Genomic DNA, 18552 nt, shown 5'->3' on the forward strand with positions numbered 1-18552 from the left:
TAATTTATACTTTTTGGCAATAAAACTCACCTAGCTGTGCAAATAACGCTGAAGTCATTCAAACGACAATTTTGAATGCATAAAAAGAAAATAGCAATCCGTTTTGACAAAAGGTTTATTGACAATAAGATAATTAATCCACAATTGCAACAATAGTGCTAACATATACCATAATAATTAGGATATTTTACTTCGCTGTTAGCATCTGCCCGTTAAAATAACTCTTTGTGTAACTATGTAATAGACAGTGCATCTCCCAGCATAAAAACCGCTATTGTAATATACCCCTTGCATTAACGACCTTCATTGTGCTTACATTTATCGTGTTTTTGAGCTTTCGAAAATAATTTTGTATTTTATTGCATAAAAATGATGTTGCTTTTAGATATAATGAAGCTTTAAAAATAGATTATTATTTTATCAAAAAAATAAATAAACAATAACTTGAACTCAAATGTAATATAAAAACATCACAATCTTCAACCTTAATATTAGGCTTTATTATTGTAATTTCATAACTGTGTTTTATTCACTTTGGAAATTTACTATTAAAAACTAAAGATAAATTATTTTTACACTTAAGTGTTTTTAAAAAGTGTCATGTATTTAAAATTTAATCATTCAAATTTAATTTTAAAATATTTTTTTTAATCTTAAGTAAAAATGAATTATGAAATAATTCAACGTTTCCTTTTTTAGAAATATAATTGATTTTTATTTTTGTACTTGGTTTTATTATAACATTATAAGGGTTAGCCTAATGCGTTAAAACAAAGTAACATTATCAACATTTACAACTAAGTATTATGACATAAGACTAAAATCAGAAGCTTTTAAATATTTTTTTTATATAATAAAAATATTCTCTAATGTACAAAACATGACGACATTATCTAATTACATTTATTTTTATTTTTACTCACAATAATATAGATACTATTTGTTGAAGCGTCTAATTTAAGATGCATTTTTTATCATAATTAACTTTTAAAGCATAATGAATATTTAAATACAAGTTCATTTGCAAAGTACTGCGTCGCATAGTCCTCAAGTCATCTCAAAGGTCGGGTTTAACTCTTAGGGTTTAGTTCATTACTTAGTTCGACTGGTCGACGGTTGAAGGAAAGCGTTCCGTTTGTTCGGTTAAACTATTTTCAATTCGAGTATAAAGTAAAGCGGTTCTGGATTAAGTATCTTAAGGGATTTCATCGTTTTATTTATTAGAATCAGCATGGTCATCGTATTAAAAGCTTCTAACATGCTATTGCAACTAATTTAATTGCAACGATTACAGGTTGTTCAAACATTAAAACAGAAATAAATAAAATAAATAATTTTGTAAAAATATTATATATATTTTTATTTAAATTATTATTAGCTTTCTGTCTATATTTCTATTTATAATCCAAGCAAATTTATTATAAATTAAAAAAAAATCTTATTGATGTTCATCTCACTGAAAAGTTTGCAATTTTATTTTTTTTAATCAAGGAAATTCAAATTTATAAATAAATAGTATATCAAACTTTTTTAAACAATTACCTTAAATAATGATTTTTATTCATTAAAAATGTATTTTTAAACCCTTCGATGTATTAAATTAAAAACGTTGTGATAAAAATAAAAATTTTCCTTTTATCAAACATTTTTTATAAAGTAAAATAAAATAGTATTAAAATAATAAGCAAATAACAAGTTTTTTTTTAAACACTAGACAAAATTACTATATGAAAACTTTAATTAGCATGTAATGTTATTTTTGTTAATAAAATATGGTATGCATTTACAAGGAACAGGGGTGGATTCTTCAACGTCCCAGTGTTTTATATTTGTCTTTTGATTAGTAGTGAATAATTATTTAATATATAGTGTCTAATATTTTATTTCGCAGTTTCTTGGCATGATCCATTAAACTGGATAACTATTTAATTTATTTATATATTCTCCTTTTTATTTTCTGACGGCAAAAAAAACTTATTTCAATCAATCACTAACAATTTTGTTTCAAAGGTGATTTATGTTATTTAATGTTTATTTGTTTATAATTTAAAAAAAAAATATTTTAAATTATTTTATATATTACGTTAATGCGCACAAAAAAAATATATACAAAAATAAATACAATTATAACTAAGGGCTAGTGTAAATAGTGTTACCGCTTCAGAATTATTTTTTGAGGATTTCTTAAAAAAATGACAAATCGAGAATTCAAATTTCTTTAAAAGAAAATTTTCAAGTTAAAATTTAAATTTTTACTTAGCTTAATTCAATCGGTGAGAACAAGAGTCGCATTTTTCAATGGGAATCGCAGATGAAGATGTTGGTTGGCCAATTGCATTGCTTCATGGAAGCACATTTAAAATATATTTATGAATTAAAGATAACACTTTCATATCGCCACATTTGGCGATCGTTAGCAGAGGGGTAAACATAACAATAGTCCTTTATGCGCAGGGTAAAATACATTGTATTTCACGCTTCGTTTTTACAAAAATATGGAAGTTTTCCAGGTACGTTTAAGTAATGACGAGTGATTAATGTCCCTAGACGGATGTGCTAATAGGTGGTTTATAAAAGATTTACAATTATTTACGCAATTGTTTCGTTTCGAGCTTTTTTATTATCGTTAAAGTCTTTCTTGAGAGATGAGTGTATATTTATTTTTATTTGTTTGTAATATTCGTTAGAATGATTAATTATACAGGTGGTTAAAACCACTATAGATCTAAAAAATGTAAGACTATCTGAGAAAGTGTTAAATGTCAGATGGATAAGCTCAATGCTTTCTTGCATGCAGTACTTCGAACAATACTCGGTAATGCAAGTCCTAGTAATTAGGTGACATACAAAAATTAAGGTTTTTTATAATCTCCGGATTGTGAATAATCACGAGTTGACTTTCTTAAGGTAACTCGTCGATGCGACTCATCATACTTCAGTATACCTCATTAGAAATTTTATAGGAAATAAAAATAGATAATATATATTCTCCCATGTACATGTATCTGAAAAATTTTTTTGGCCCTTTTCTACTTGTAGAAAGTCGGTTGCATTATTTGGAAAGTAAACCAGAGTAGCATTATCAAAGCTACTGCCTACTAGGTGGTTATAAAAAATATAATGTAGTACCAAGCTCCTCAAGTGAACAAATTTTAATATCTTGGAGGCTTTATTGTATATATTTTATATTTGCTGATGAAATCAGTCTGCTTGAAAAAGGACAATCAAATCGATTACCTTTTCTGTGTGTTAAAGCACATTGATATATATATTTTATAATCAAATTGCTACAAAAATTGAAAAAGTCCTGACGTATCATTGCATTTACACGAATTTTGTAGCCCATATTGAACACATTGCTTACGATCTGAATTTTATGATATAATATTAAATATGTATATTATTGTCTGATCCTACTTTATGCTTTGACTGATACTTGCAAGATAAAGTGTAATCAATCATTACTAGAAAATATTCTCAATTTAATATAGAACTACCCTCGTACATCCCATTACCCCTTACCAATGTAGCAGTAATCCCCAGAACTGACTTTTACAAGATACCAACACAATTATTAAAGCTCAATAGGTTCGCCTTTACATTCCGTCCCCGTACGCTCATATTTTTCTCAAGACCCACCCCAACCCTTGATCAAGGCGGATCTTCATTTAAATTTACCTGGCTGAAGTATTTTTCGTGGGAGGGCGCTGGCCTTTCTCCGCCATTCTTATTCAGCTCCGAAGACCAATGGAAACCGGGGAAAGAGCTTCTTCCTTCTTCTCTATTGAATGGAAGGCTTACGTTTTCATATTGCCCATTACTGCGTGAGACCCGGCTTATTGGATTCTTTCGACTTTAGTGTGTAAAAAAATCCCCCAAATTAAATCTGATCGATTCGGGGGCACTCCGTGTGTCCAATAAGGCGAAAACGTAAATCATCCCTATGCTGTACCTGCGAAACAATATATTAAATTTATATTAACTTTTTTCCCGTTGTTGTTATTATTCGACCTTGGCATTTGTGTCAGGCAGAGGGAAATTTATCGTTTTTCATATTGGGCGCAGTACGCAACGAACGTTGAGAAGAGAGGAGATACTAAAAGGTATGAATAATAATAAATATTAAAATTGTGTGAATTATTTTCTCCGCCAGTTCCCCGGAAATGGAAATTCGTAATTAAGTGCTTTATTTGTGGAAATTGTAATGGTAATATTATTTTTACGAGTATATTTACGACCTTTGAAGATCGTTATGAATTAGCATATTTACAGACGATCTTTGGCCTTTAGAGTCGATGTTCCAATAAGCAAAAATAAACAATAAAACCTATTTACTATATAAAACTAGCTGTGTCATCTGTTTTCGACCTTGAATAAAAATAAATTAGGCGTATATTGTATTTACATATTTTTTATGAGCTTATTAAATTATTAAACACATATAAATAATATTTAATAATTATATTATTCGCTCTTGACCGTCTAACGACGACGAGCGATGGTACGCAAAAGTGTAACTGTGTAGTGCTGATGGAACATATGGTACAGAATGTCTTATAATAATTTATTTTTCCCACATAACAATTTCACTACTTAACTTAACACTACTTTACAAAATATTATTTATCTTACTGACTAAAAATACCTATATAGCAAGTGACCTTCACATAAGATAGTATGCATATGTAATATTATGTTACAATTTTGTTTTAAATTCCATGTCTAAAATTAATATGAAGGGTATATCAATTAACCCACTCTTTCATTAAACGATTAAACTACCTAATCAAGGAATTGAGTAAATAGTACTAAAAATGCATTTAAAAAAAATATATTTAAAAAAATATCATCCACTTTAGTGAGCAAATAAACCTCTTTTTCTTTTCTTTGTTTCCATCTTCCTTCTGATTAAATACGATTGTGTAGATTTCAATTGCTACACAAATATATAAACTAATGAAACAAATAAACACACGGTGGAAGAGCTTAATTTATCATGCATAAAACAAATCACAGAATAGAGCTATACACATAAAGAGTGCAGCCCTCATACATTTGCGTGAGTCGCGCAATACAAAGCATACAGTCAAAATTCTCTCTGCACAATTTCAAGCATTGTGCTTTAAGTATGTATTATTCACATAAATAGTAACTTTAGTGTAAATATTCACATATTTTTTATTTTTTTACAATAAATATGTATTCATTGAGACAAACAAACAATTGAGACGCTTGATATAATTATTTTTACGCTCTTTATGTGCTGCGTTAAGTTGGATGTTTAGATCATTGTAAAAGTCTCTTAGGGTCGGCTGGCAAAAAATTAATTACTCGCCGTTCGACCAGTTAAAAATTTACAATTCATGAACTAATAATATTATGTCCTTTCATTAGTCGCAACATTTAATTAATGAATTATAAATGTATTTAAAGCATTTTTTGAGCTTTTTAAATACTTATTATGCATATATTATGGCATCTTACTTATTATGCATATATTCATGGCAATAATGCTGGATTTTCTTGACTCATCAGTACTTGTTTTTCTGCTGATACAATTATTTGTGTTTTAATCTCGATAGATTATTAACTCAAGATTTTGTGTGTAAATAAAAATTATCTTTGTTTTTAAAACTCAATTTTTAATTCGACGCCAAAATAATATCTAAATACCCTATTGACGTATTGCCCTAATGATAAAAATAAATTACTGCTTGACCTTTAATATATGCTCAAAGGTCTAAACTTGGTCTTGTGGTTGTTGTGATAGTGTTTTAGTGTAGCTGTACTTTTTAGATCTCTACAAAACTAAACTACATCGATTTTTTTTGAGACCTTCAAAGTCCAGGCTTTTAAATTATTTTTTCCAGTGGAACAAAAAAGCCTTAAAAATCAATTGTAAATGCCATAAGTTTCCATAGTCCACGGATTGTTGTTCTTAGTATTTAGAAAAATAGTTTCTGCTCCCTGTGCTTATTTTAAAGTTTTGAAAAAAGTTTAACATAATTTATATCAAATAATAATAGATAATATTGAAAGAAAAACATATATAGTATTCAAAGTTAAAATCTGATTTGATGTGAGAGTCTAACATTTTAACTTTCTTTGTATAAAAGCAATAGATTTCGTTACTAAAACTGCATAATTAAAAACTATTATTTGTATATCTTTAATTCTTGACAAACGTATTTTCGTTACTAGAAAATAAAAAAGCTTTGTTTAGTATGTATGCATCAGCGGGCCTTTTAAGTCGTACGAAATTGTGTTTCGAAAAACCATTACTGAATGTGAGCGGCCTAATTTTTTGTGTAGCACAATTCTTAGTACGTAAATTAATTTTTTCGACCCATTATAGACACTAGAAATATATATCATAGCAATGTATTCAAACATAAAAAAGTAACAAACCATATTTTTGCATTTTTTCAAGTTTTTATTAAAAAAGTTTAACAGAACAATAATATAATAAAATGTTACCTAATACTATTTATTATATTATTTTAATAAATTAATTAAAATATATTTTTCTCTTTGTTACAATATTTTTATGTACGCTTATTAGATTGTTTTGTAAATAATAATTATTATACGGTTTTCCAAGTATTTTTTTATAGTCAAGTTAATTTTATTGATTGAATTTTAAATTAAATATACAGTAATATAAAATAATAAAGTAATTTTTAATTGTATTAAATATTAAAGGAAAATTATTAACTATTAAATATTTTTGCCATTAAATATAAAAAAAAAACTAGAATAGCGATTTGTGCTGAAAAAAATGATAAAAACTATTCGCTTGGTAATTCTAAAATAGTTTTTCAATAGCTATGTTAAAATTTTGTTATAATTTTATTTCAAATTTACTTTTCCTATCAAGTTTATATTATCACAAAATACCTTATTTTATCTTAACATATGCATGTATTTCTTTAAAAGTAAGATAAATTTTAAGGTCTCTTTATAACCTCGCCAATCTTTTCTATTCTCCCATCGGAGTTTCCTCGCTCAGATTTATATTTGATAAGGCGAAAATTCTAGAATTTTCATTCAATTACAGTAATATTTTTGACATTAAGCAAAGTTTTTTTTAACTTCTTCTTCCTCCATTCTCTCGTTCGAGATTTATCGCCGAGATGAATGGCCCGAAAAATCCCTACTCTTTTTTTCTTTCTTTTCTTCCCTCCGAGTCTTTACCGAGAATTTGCATGCGAAAATACCTTTGTAGAATATTCTCACGCCCAAATCTCAATTAGCTCTAGAAATGATATTTTAGCATTTGATACGATGCTAGTAAAAGCAAATAACGCGAACGGAATGAATTCACGTTATTTTTACGGTTACAGACGTTTGCTCAATTTAGTTTGATTAAAAATATGCCAGACTGAGTCTGGAACCTTTTTTGTTCAATAACAATGTCTCGACGTATATAAAAATATATTGGACCCTACGAGATCACTTTTATTAATCCTTTTAATATGTATACTTTATTATTAGCATTTACCCAAACAGCACAGTTTAATTAAAACCGTATGTTAGATTAAATTCTTAAGCATATAATATATTTAATAATTTATTGTCACAACAAATACTGAATGATATATTTTCACATCACTCAATTTAAATTTATGGTACACAGTGAATCAGAGATCAAAAACTTATTTAAAGACATAAAATTCATGGAAAAGTCTATTTTTTTCTTATCAAATATAAATCTGGGCGTGAAAAATCCGATGGGGCTCATCGGACGGATTATCGAGGTTACAAAGAGGCTTTGAAAGTTTTTTCTACACACACGTAGGCGAAAGTAAACATATAGGTGGATATAAAGGGTTGAAAAGTTTCGAGCGTTGGCCACAGACTTGACTGGAAAGTAACTCTTTGAGGCGATAATGGGAAAATCTGTTACGAACATCACATTTTCTTTTTTCGCGTCCAAGGGACGCAAAGTTTCGGAGATGAGAAAAGGGACGAAAAAATATATCTACTATATAAATCACGATTTTTTCGCGTTTAAGCGTTCACTGTGTTACTTGGAAGTTTATTAGGCGCAAAAAGTGATTTATACGAATTTATAAACAGTCATTTTCATTTTATCACGTGGCGCGATCAAAATGTGTTATGTCGGCAATCTCAGATTGACAATCTACGGAGATATGAAGTAAAATAAATATTAAAATTACAGGCTTTCATTTTATTGCCTTAATGTTTTATATAAATAAATTTTAATGACTAAGCTTTGCAAATAGACATTTAATAGTAATAATTTACATTATCTACTTATACTATTGAACAACAGTAGATTATATATGTTTCAGTATATTAAAGTCAACTTACGTAACCGCTCTTAGTACGTACGTCACTGGAATTTAGTAGATGAACTGCTGAATGAAATAAATAAATGCTTAAGGTAATCTATAACAATTTTAAATTGTAAAACTTGGTTGTCAAACAACTTCTTATTATATTTTGAAATATTTTTTTTATAATAGCTACATATAATTTATTAGTTACAAAATACAATTTTTATATTTACTGTTTATTTGTATATGATAATTATTTATACAAACATACCATTATATACAATACTTGTTATTAGTTTATAAGCATTTCATTATTGACAATATTGTTATTGTCAATAATAAAATGGTTGATGGTAACATTAAATTAAATGTTCTTAAATTATTAATATATGAAGGATTTTATAAGTTTATTTAAAATTAGTACAGAAAAAGTACAGTTTTATTATATTCTAGAATACATACATAATGAACAGGAATTTCGATGAATAACTTTATTAAATTAATAAGGAAACACTTTAAATACATATGTAAGAAATTTATTTTATAAAAAGATTTTACGAACTTTTCCTATATAAATACAAATCATGAACAGTCTACTATATATCGGTATATTTTTTTAAATTATAAACTTAAGTAATATATACATTTTACTCACTCAGGTCAAGTACTTTATATTAATATTATTTATTGATTGAATAAAATTTAGTTATATGTTCGGTGAACGAGGTCCCGCCGGTCGTCCTTTTCCTTTGAGGTTCGCCAAAAAATCTTCCGCCGCTATCCTGTTAATATGACTAAAGTCTTGTCTAGTTTTGGATATAATAAATCAGCGGTTTCCAACCTTTGGTACGCGTACCACCGGTTGTACGCGAGTGGATAGTTGGTGGTACGCGAAAAATAATCAGTAATGGCGGACATAAGAAGTAAAAAAAAAACAGTCATAAAAATATCATTTAAACTATTGTATTTTTCCTAAATGTAATTTTTCAGAAAAGCTCGATGACGATCTTTAATGTTAATGATAAAATTGAAAGTATGATTAAGAATTAGATTTTTGGAAACAGTGTATCGAAAACAATCAACCGGAAGTATTCGAAACTCTACATTTTTTTTTGGTTGAAAATAAGGTTAGCTTGTCTCAAGATTTACGAGAACATATAATAGTTTATTTAACAGTTTTAAAATCCTTTTTTAAAAATTATTTTTTAATACCTGGAAACAAAAAAAATAATTGGATTTCAAATCCCTTCTATGCAAAAAATTTAGAAAAAGCTTCAGCGTTATCAATAAAAAATAAAAAAAAATTTAATAGACTTATCAAGTGACAAAACTATATAAGTAAAATTAGAACGAAACAATCTTATTAATTTTTGGTTAAACATCGATAAATAATATAAAGAACTTTTTGAAAAAGCTCTTAAATTCTTATTACCGTTCACTAGTAAGGAATTAATAGAAAGAGCTTTTTCTTCATATATATTTTTTTAAATATCGAAACAAATTTGACGCAGGTGTAGTTTTAAGGGTATGTCTCACATCTTTTAAACCAAATTTCAAAAAATTATGTTCTTCGAAACAAGCACAAGGATCACATTAAATTTATTTTGTTTATATTATTGTGCTTATATTTTCGTAAAATTTGTTTAAAAATTAAACGTATAACTTGATAATAGTGTATTATAATCTTAAGCAACACTTTCATAACTATTATTTTCCATAATAATTAGAAAATTTTGGTAATAAAAATATTTTTAAATACAATTTCATTATTATTATTATATTCAAAATAAAAAATTCGCCTGCGGGGCTGCTGTAAATTTGTAAAAATTAAAGTGTAAATTGTCTCATTTTTATCAGTAGAATTTTTACATTTTTCGTGTTTAATTAATTTTATATACATATATTTTCTATTAATATTGGTAATTTTTGGGAAAAAATGCCTGCGGCGCATTTAATTTTTTTTTATACAAATAATTTTATTTAATTCTATGTATTTTTTTAATAAAAATTAGTTGTTAAAAAAAATACTTCTTTAAATGTCCTTGTTTAGAATTTCGACAAGAAATGAGCTTCGGCACCTTTTATTTAAAAAAAAACATTGTGATATGTGAAGTTCAAATGTCTCATTGTTATCAAAAAAAATAAGACCTTTGGTATTTTTTTTAAACTTAAGTAAATTGAGTTCTGGGAAATATAGTCACCCTATAAAATTTATAATGCAAAAAGATTAACAAATTTTTAGAAATACAATCATTATTACAAAGTGGTACAATTAAGCGTGATGTAAAAAAGGTTGGGAATCGATGTAATAAATAAAGAAACATTTCATAATGAATAGTAGAAAAATATTTTTTCAATAAATGTGTGACATTTAATTAAAACGGTCGTTACAATTGCAGACATGTAATTAAATTCAAAGTGCAAAGTCCCAATATAATTAACTGCACTGTAATCGAGACTAATCAAGCACGTGCCCTCGCCATCAGTGCAATGAACAACAATGCTATTGAATAGCAAACAATTTTGACAAACAGAAGGAGAGTAAAGTGCAGAATTATTATTACAAACAAATTCAAGCAACAACTGCTTGGTAGAGGTAGCAAAACAAGTAACTGATTTAAAAGACTCAAAGAAGAAAATGGAAAAAAATCAAAACAACCATCAACAAGAAACAAAAATTTAGACCATTCAAAATTGAACGAAGCAGTAATAAAGTCAAAAAAAAAACAAATTACTGCAACATTACCTGAAGAGCTAATTGGTAAAAAAGCCAATGAGGACACACAGTGTAAGGCCACTAAAAATCTAAAACAATTAATACAATACTTTCTGACAATAAAAAACACAAACAAAAAATGGGTCAGAAACGACAAAGATAAAGCCAAAATCTTTGCTGCTCCTTTAAATGAGTATAAGATGAAAAAATCATGAATGATGAAAAAATTATTGAGAAAATACTTACAGAAAACGACCCAATAAAGGCACCAGATTTAGTGTTGATTACTTGCAAAATATATAATTATAATAATATACTAAGATATATAATTATAATGATATATAATTATACTAAAATACTTTAATACTTTCCCACGTCATGAAAAATTGCTAAAAACTATAATAATTCATAAGAAAGTTCTTACAGACAGATTAGCTCACTGCCTATTATATCAAAAGAATTTGTAAAATTACTTTTAAAACGTTTAAAACCCATAATCAATAAAAAAAATTATTGCAAAAAAATTATTATAGTTTGATAAATCATCATAACACAATAGAACAAGTACATAGAGTTGTTAAAAAAAACAATGATTCAGAAATAAAAATATCCAGTTCCACATCGTTTTTAACATTTGGGTCTGCTTTATAAACTAAAGTTATATCTCTTGTCACAACTTTTTAAAGTAGCAGAATCGTACATAAAAGGCAGATATTTTCATGTGAGGATCAACGAGGAATACACGAATCTAAATAAAATTAAAACAGGAGTGCCACAGAGTAGTGTATTAGGACCAATACTTTAATTGATATTTACTGCCGGTCTTCTGAGAACAAGATATACAACAATTGCGAAATTTGCGGACGATACAGCTATGATAGCTTTACCCATTGTAGGCGAAAACCAATCTTCAGAGGAGTTTTGATGAAGATCATACCAAACGAGATGAAATCGACACAAATTATCTTAAAAATAAAAAATAAAAATTGCTCGCAAGTGTCTTTAAATGGTCACCCCTTCTCCAAAGGGATGTAGTAGAGAACTTGAGACAGAGTTTGAATAAAAGGCTAACATGGCGAAAGAACATATTTACTATAAGAAAACAGCTAGGACCAAAATAATAAATGACATATTTAAAAAGTTCTAACTCATACATTTATATAAATTATTTTTTACATGAAATTTTAATACATGTTAAATTTAATATAAGTATGTATTATATTTAAGTATGTATATATACATCTATATTTTATTAAATATACACTTATATCAAATATATACGCATATTTTTTTTAAATGCATTTATTTTTTTTACCTAAAAAAATAATATTATATCTATACTTTAAAAAGTCGCTACTTGTATGATGTTATACAAACATATTAAATCTTTATAACTCTCGTAAACTAAATTAAACAAATCTGTATTAGTTTTACAAAAAATAATAATAAATATATGTTTTATTTAACTTTTACATCAGATTTCAAAAATATTTTATACTCCAAATACATAATATTTTAGATTTAACATAAAAAATTCTTTATGGTGAAATTTTTAAAACATTTGTCTCACTAATCCACCCCTGTCACTCTGCAAATGTATGCGCATACACGGGCGGAGATAAAAAACGCAAAATAATAAAAAGTGGTCGGTACAAATCCATATTTTCCGACGTTTCGGTCGGAAAAACACGTTGGCGGACAAACGTATCGCGCTCGAACGCCAAGGCTTATTGAAAAACGAGAAAGGTTTTTAATTAAAACGCGGAATGTGTTTTAATTTAATTATTGATATAACGCGGTAAAACTGAAGTGCTAAAAAAATTGATTAGGGGTGGCACGTTTAAAAATAGGCCCTAGACGAATTATTATTGTATTAAGAAAATACGATTCACTGTATGTATTATAGAATAAAAATTTTCCCACATAAATAAATTAACTAAATATATATTTTACTTGATCTTCTGTTGCAACACGACAGATGTAAGTGCAATAAGTTACAATGGCGTATCACAATCAACTCTTACAAATAATTAATAAAACATCAGACTGAAAATCAGTGAAATATATTTTATTGACTAATTTAAATATTATTATATGTCATTATATACAATTAACATAAATAATAAAATTTTCAGATATTCTTTGTATATAAATATATAATTGAATTGTGTTTTTTTTTGTTACAGGTATAGCAAACAGCCTACAATTCCTGAGGATATCCGTTCCTAGAGCAGTATTATCCGGAGACAAAGCAACCTTAATGTGCACTTATGATACACAAGGAGCAGCTTTATACTCTATTAGATGGTACAGAAGTATGGTAGAATTTTACAGATATGTACCTAAAGAAGAACCACCAACAAGAGTATTTCCTTTATCTGGAATCAACGTAGACGTGAGTACTTTATTTTTTATTATATAATAGTAATTATTATGTCCTATTATAGTTATTGAAGGATCTAAATTTATTTCCTGTGTATCAAATCGGTTATTATTTTCTTGGTGTATTTATTTTAAATATCTTTTTCATAATTTGTACGAGCTTAAAATAGAATTTTTAGAATTTTCCTATTAACAAATGTATTTCTAGTAAATTATATCAAAGTTAAATTTGTATAACCTAATAACCAGTTACAAAATTGAATTATGATCAGCCATATAAATAGTATAAAAAAATAAACGTTAAGAAAACCGAGTGAATAAGAGTAATCTCTATTCGTTGAAATATACCGTAAAAGAAGATCGGATTAACGAAGTCTGAAAGTCTCTCAATCTATTTTTTTTCTCCTCTTATTCCGTTCGAATCCTCTAATTCTTCTTTGCATCCTTGCTTACGTATACGGTGGAAACTAACAAGTTTTTCCGGCTTTCGTTTTCGAGCCATTGAAAAACCGCTTTTTAATTAAAGTCTTTGCCTTTTCAACTGGTGACACAATAAAAGTCGTTTATGTATAACCCAAATATATTTTTACTAAAAATATATATATAATATTATATAAACGAAAAAATTCATTATAAGCAGTATTTATGAAATATATATTTTCAACAATAACAAGAATTTCAATCGCTGTAATAAATAAAGAAACTCCCACATTTCATAATGAATAGTAGAAAAATATGTTTTCAATAAATGTGTGACATTTAATTAAAACGGTCGTTACAATTGCAGACATGTAATTAAATTCAAAGTGCAAGGCCCCATCTGCATTCAATTTTAAAATGAACATAAAATAAAGTGCAGTCAAGCAGTGAAAATGCTAAAAATAGCTTTGAGAAACGTCGGCGTAACAAATAAACTTGTTCTGCAAGTCCAAAATATAATATTATTTATGCTCTTAAAAAATTATTTATTTGTATTTTAAACAAACATTTTTTCGCCATTTACTTGCTATTTATTCTCTATTAAACCGTTGTATCACTGTATATTGACGCGTTTAACTGCTAAGCATTTTTCCACGCTCTAAAATTATTTTAAAATATCAAATGAAATAATTCACATTAATTTTGAAATAAACAAAAAATAAACTGATTAAAAAAAATGGCGTTCAAAAACGTCGGCGTGATAAATAAACTTGTTTTGTATTTATCATTAAAATTATTTTATATTATAAATTTATTTAGTTAATATAGCTAAGTCGCAAAGAATCATCTTACTTTTAATATATAATTGCGCATGTCAATTGTCATTTATAATGACGCGTAGTTTGTGTTTTACTATTAATTGACTACACATTTTGTCACGCGTTACGATTTATTAATTTTAAAATATCAGAACATTTAATTTCAAAATAAATAGAAAATAAAGTGCAATTAGATGTGCACATGTTAAAAATAGTTTGAGAACGTCAGCGGGACGAATAAACTTGTTCTGCAAATTGCATTTTTTTTATCACGCCTTAAACTAATATTTGCGACAATTTTAGCTTTACACTCAACAAAATTTTGATCGGACATTATTTTCATTTTAAATGTATTTGTTCTTGATTTAAAAGTTAAGCTACTCTTTGTAATACGTCTATCAATTTATGCGTAGTTTGTGTTTGACTGCAATTTTGTCGACGCATTTTATCACGCTCGATGATTTATTTATTTTACGATACCCGAATCTGCATTATATTTTGCAATTAAAATAAAATATAGTACAGTGAAGAACAGCAAATATACAAAAAAAAAATTTAAAAATACTGTATTCAAATAAATTGTTAAATATTGACACAAACGTTTATTTGACGTTTATTATGACAGCCCAATAAATTAACTATTAAAATTAATTATTTTAAGAAAAATTGCTAAAAAATGTTTTGAATTATGATAGATTCTCATACTTTTATTTAATTTTTTTATATAATAGTATTCTTATATATTTTTTCTATATTTTTTATAATCTGTTCTTGAGAATGTTTATTGCTCTGTGATAAATTGTTTTATCTGCATATTAAATTTATATTTTGTTGAAGGACCTTTTCACATATATAAAATATAATATTTCATAAAACAACCATATATTTTGTCTTTTTTTCTGTTACTATAACTGAAATTTTATTTATTGTCTTTTTAAGCTGTTGTAGTTTAAACTATAAATACGTAACAAATAGTTCATGCTTCTGACAGATTTCAATTCATGAATCACCTCTTTTATTCCAATCACCTAATATTTTTCTTTAACATATTATATCAAACATTCATTGACTTTTGCATTCAATACAACGATGATATAGGTTACTTGCTATCACTTTGTGCATTTGAAAGCTTGATTTCCTATGTAAATAAAATTCACTTATCGCATCTTTGGTGGACTTCATAGTGGATAGCAATAATCTATATTAATAAAAAAAATGCGCTAGTTCATACGCTAGTTTTATACATACAAACATTTTTTTTACATTGGGTAGTGGGTTAAAAATTTTAATAATTACGCAAAGTTACAATTGTCACTGTCGTTTACAAAAGTCAATCAGTCTGATAACATTGCTAACGTGCTTGACATTTCTAGTAGCGTCGTCATCTTAGTTTCGACAAATTAAACGCATGTTTTTAGCTTGAAATTTGCAATTATTTAAATTTTTATATTAAAAACAATATATTCCCATATCAATTTTTTATGATAAAAAAAATCTTGTTTAAGTGAGTTTTGATAAATTCTTCCGTGAATCTCTCATCTATCAAAATTTTGTTTGAAATGTGTTTTCCAGACCGCGAATTTAAAAAAATAAAAATCAATCAAACAAACGTTGAAAACGATACAAAAAATATTTGTAGTAAAACAAGATATACGAAACATGTACTGACGTTGTTATTGTACATAAAAAAATGATGTCAAATATTTCAAACGCCCCGTTCATAATGTAATATTAGTAGAGGCAATTTTATTATATACATAACTTTCACTTTGTGATAAATATAGTGTATGTTGTAAAGTTTAACGTTTGAAGGCAATATTGCGATGTTGTGTTGCTTTGTGAAGTTTTAAAATTAGTTTCATTCATATTAGTGACAAATTATGTGCGAAATGTGTGAAATATTACATTTGAGCATGCAATTATTTACGTGATTTATTAATTTTACGTCATAGCTAATGAAAATATTGTAAACGAATTTATTTGTATAATTTATTGCTGTGTGAGTGATAAATATTATAATAAATTATATTATATTAATAAATAAAATATGCCTTGGTATTTCTTATAAGCTATATAATATTACAGTCAAATGTACGCTCTACAATTAGCAGAATAAAAAGTCATATATTTTAATGTAAGACCTTACTTGTTTTATTATAATTAAGCAAATAATAATATAAACTGTTTGAACTTTTTTGTCAATGACTTTCTGATTTCTGATTTTATTTATCAAATTAATATACTTTCTATTATATGATACAATTAGGAATTACATAGAATATGTTTATATACAAATATGTGACTTTCTTATAAGCTTTTATATTATAAATGAAATAAAATGTATTTACATAAATGTCTGTATCTACATACATAGTTTATTTGATCTTTAAATCAATATATGTACAGACTTTACATATATTGTTTATGTAATATAAATATTCAAATTAAACTTCTCAAAGTATGTCTAAGATATGCAATATTTTTTTAAATAAATAATCGTTGTTCTCATAATACACTTGAACAACAAATCCCATATGTCTACTGGTTCTGAACGATTAATAATTTTGGTATAAAGAGAGCCTAATATTTTATAGATTACACTGCAATCCTTAAAAGTTTGATTATCTTTGTGATAATGGTATTAGAAAATAGACAATCAATTTTATTAAAACTTATCAGATTAATCCATCTACCTTCGTTTCTAGTTCACACCTTTACCGCAGCTTAATATCAGAGCATCGCCATTATTCGAATAAACAAACCGATGCGGCCCTGTGTCCCGATATCTAGCGCCACCGGCGCTATCAGATTTCATCCGTAATCCATCTGATTAGCCTTATAGCACGTTTTAGTAATTCACGTCTCAGCAAAAGGAACCGACCGCACTAAAATTTCATATCCGACATAACATATATCGGCCGCGAGCGGCGGAAAAGCCGATATCTTTGCATAATCTTTAATTTCCACATCCGATATTTTCCGATATCCGATCGGGCCCTTTTACATAATTACACATTCACGATGGCAATCGAATCGGGAATTATATATTTCGGCCCGTTACGGTGACACGCGCGCTATTTTGCCAAATCGACTGCGAATAAGGGTTGAAGTAACACTGAGAACAATTTTGTACTTTTTTTCTAAAAGATAAAGTTTAGATGTCAACTTTGTTATGGTCTCAAATCTAATATTATTTTTACTTAGGTTTTAATTAAAACTATTTTTTTTATTTTTGTAAAATAATGATTTTTGAACATTTTAACATAACAATTCAAAACCATTGCTTATTGAAGTTAAACATTATTTTATAAGCTCTATAAATTTTGTGCATTCGTTAATGTTATTGCTATTTATTAAATTTTAATTTTTTTAAAAAGAAAGTTTAGTTTTAAAGAGATTTTTTTTATTAAAACTAAGTTTTACTAGGTGACCTAATAAAGTAATGTGAATCAGCGTTCTCCAACTTTAATTTATTCTTTTGCAAGCATTTCAAAGCGAAAAATTATTTCTCTGTTAAGAGCTAAAAACATTGTTCTAGCTTTCACCAGCATCCGTTAACGAACAAAAATGTCCGATATAAACATTTTTTGGCATTTTTTTTAAATTTCATTTGATAAAGATGAATTGGTTCGAGGGGCACAAAAATAAGTTTATGATCCGCCAGTAGGACAACTATTTGTTTTTAAGCTAATACAAAATTTACTTTATCTATATTAAATTATGATTTCAGTTTATAATACAGGTTTCGTTATTAATGATAATTGCAATACTTTAGTTTTTTAATTAGGTTCTGAAGTTAGCAAAACATATTTATAATTACTTTTTAGTAAGTTTAAGAAGCAAAGACAATGGTTATTTTTTGTTAATTAAAAACGTTCGAATGTTTTATCGAGTAAACCATTGACGTTCCGTGCGA

The 18552-nt window shown here is 26.9% G+C and overlaps 1 protein-coding gene across 3 annotated transcripts in view; it reads left to right on the forward strand.

Annotated features, from left to right (window-relative positions):
* LOC148232834 (uncharacterized) overlaps positions 1-18552 on the forward strand; it is a 248966-nt gene that overhangs the window by 194614 nt on the left and 35800 nt on the right. For all 3 annotated transcript variants that reach the window (XM_088190570.1, XM_088190569.1, XM_088190571.1), the window contains one exon: positions 13203-13411. In XM_088190570.1, the coding sequence (XP_088046696.1) occupies positions 13203-13411 (209 nt within the window). The remainder of the gene's footprint in view (positions 1-13202; positions 13412-18552) is intronic.

Source organism: Plectrocnemia conspersa, unplaced genomic scaffold (genome assembly GCF_051122295.1).
Source record: "Plectrocnemia conspersa isolate PC_06_02 unplaced genomic scaffold, ASM5112229v1 ptg000008l, whole genome shotgun sequence".
NCBI lineage: Eukaryota > Metazoa > Arthropoda > Insecta > Trichoptera > Polycentropodidae > Plectrocnemia > Plectrocnemia conspersa.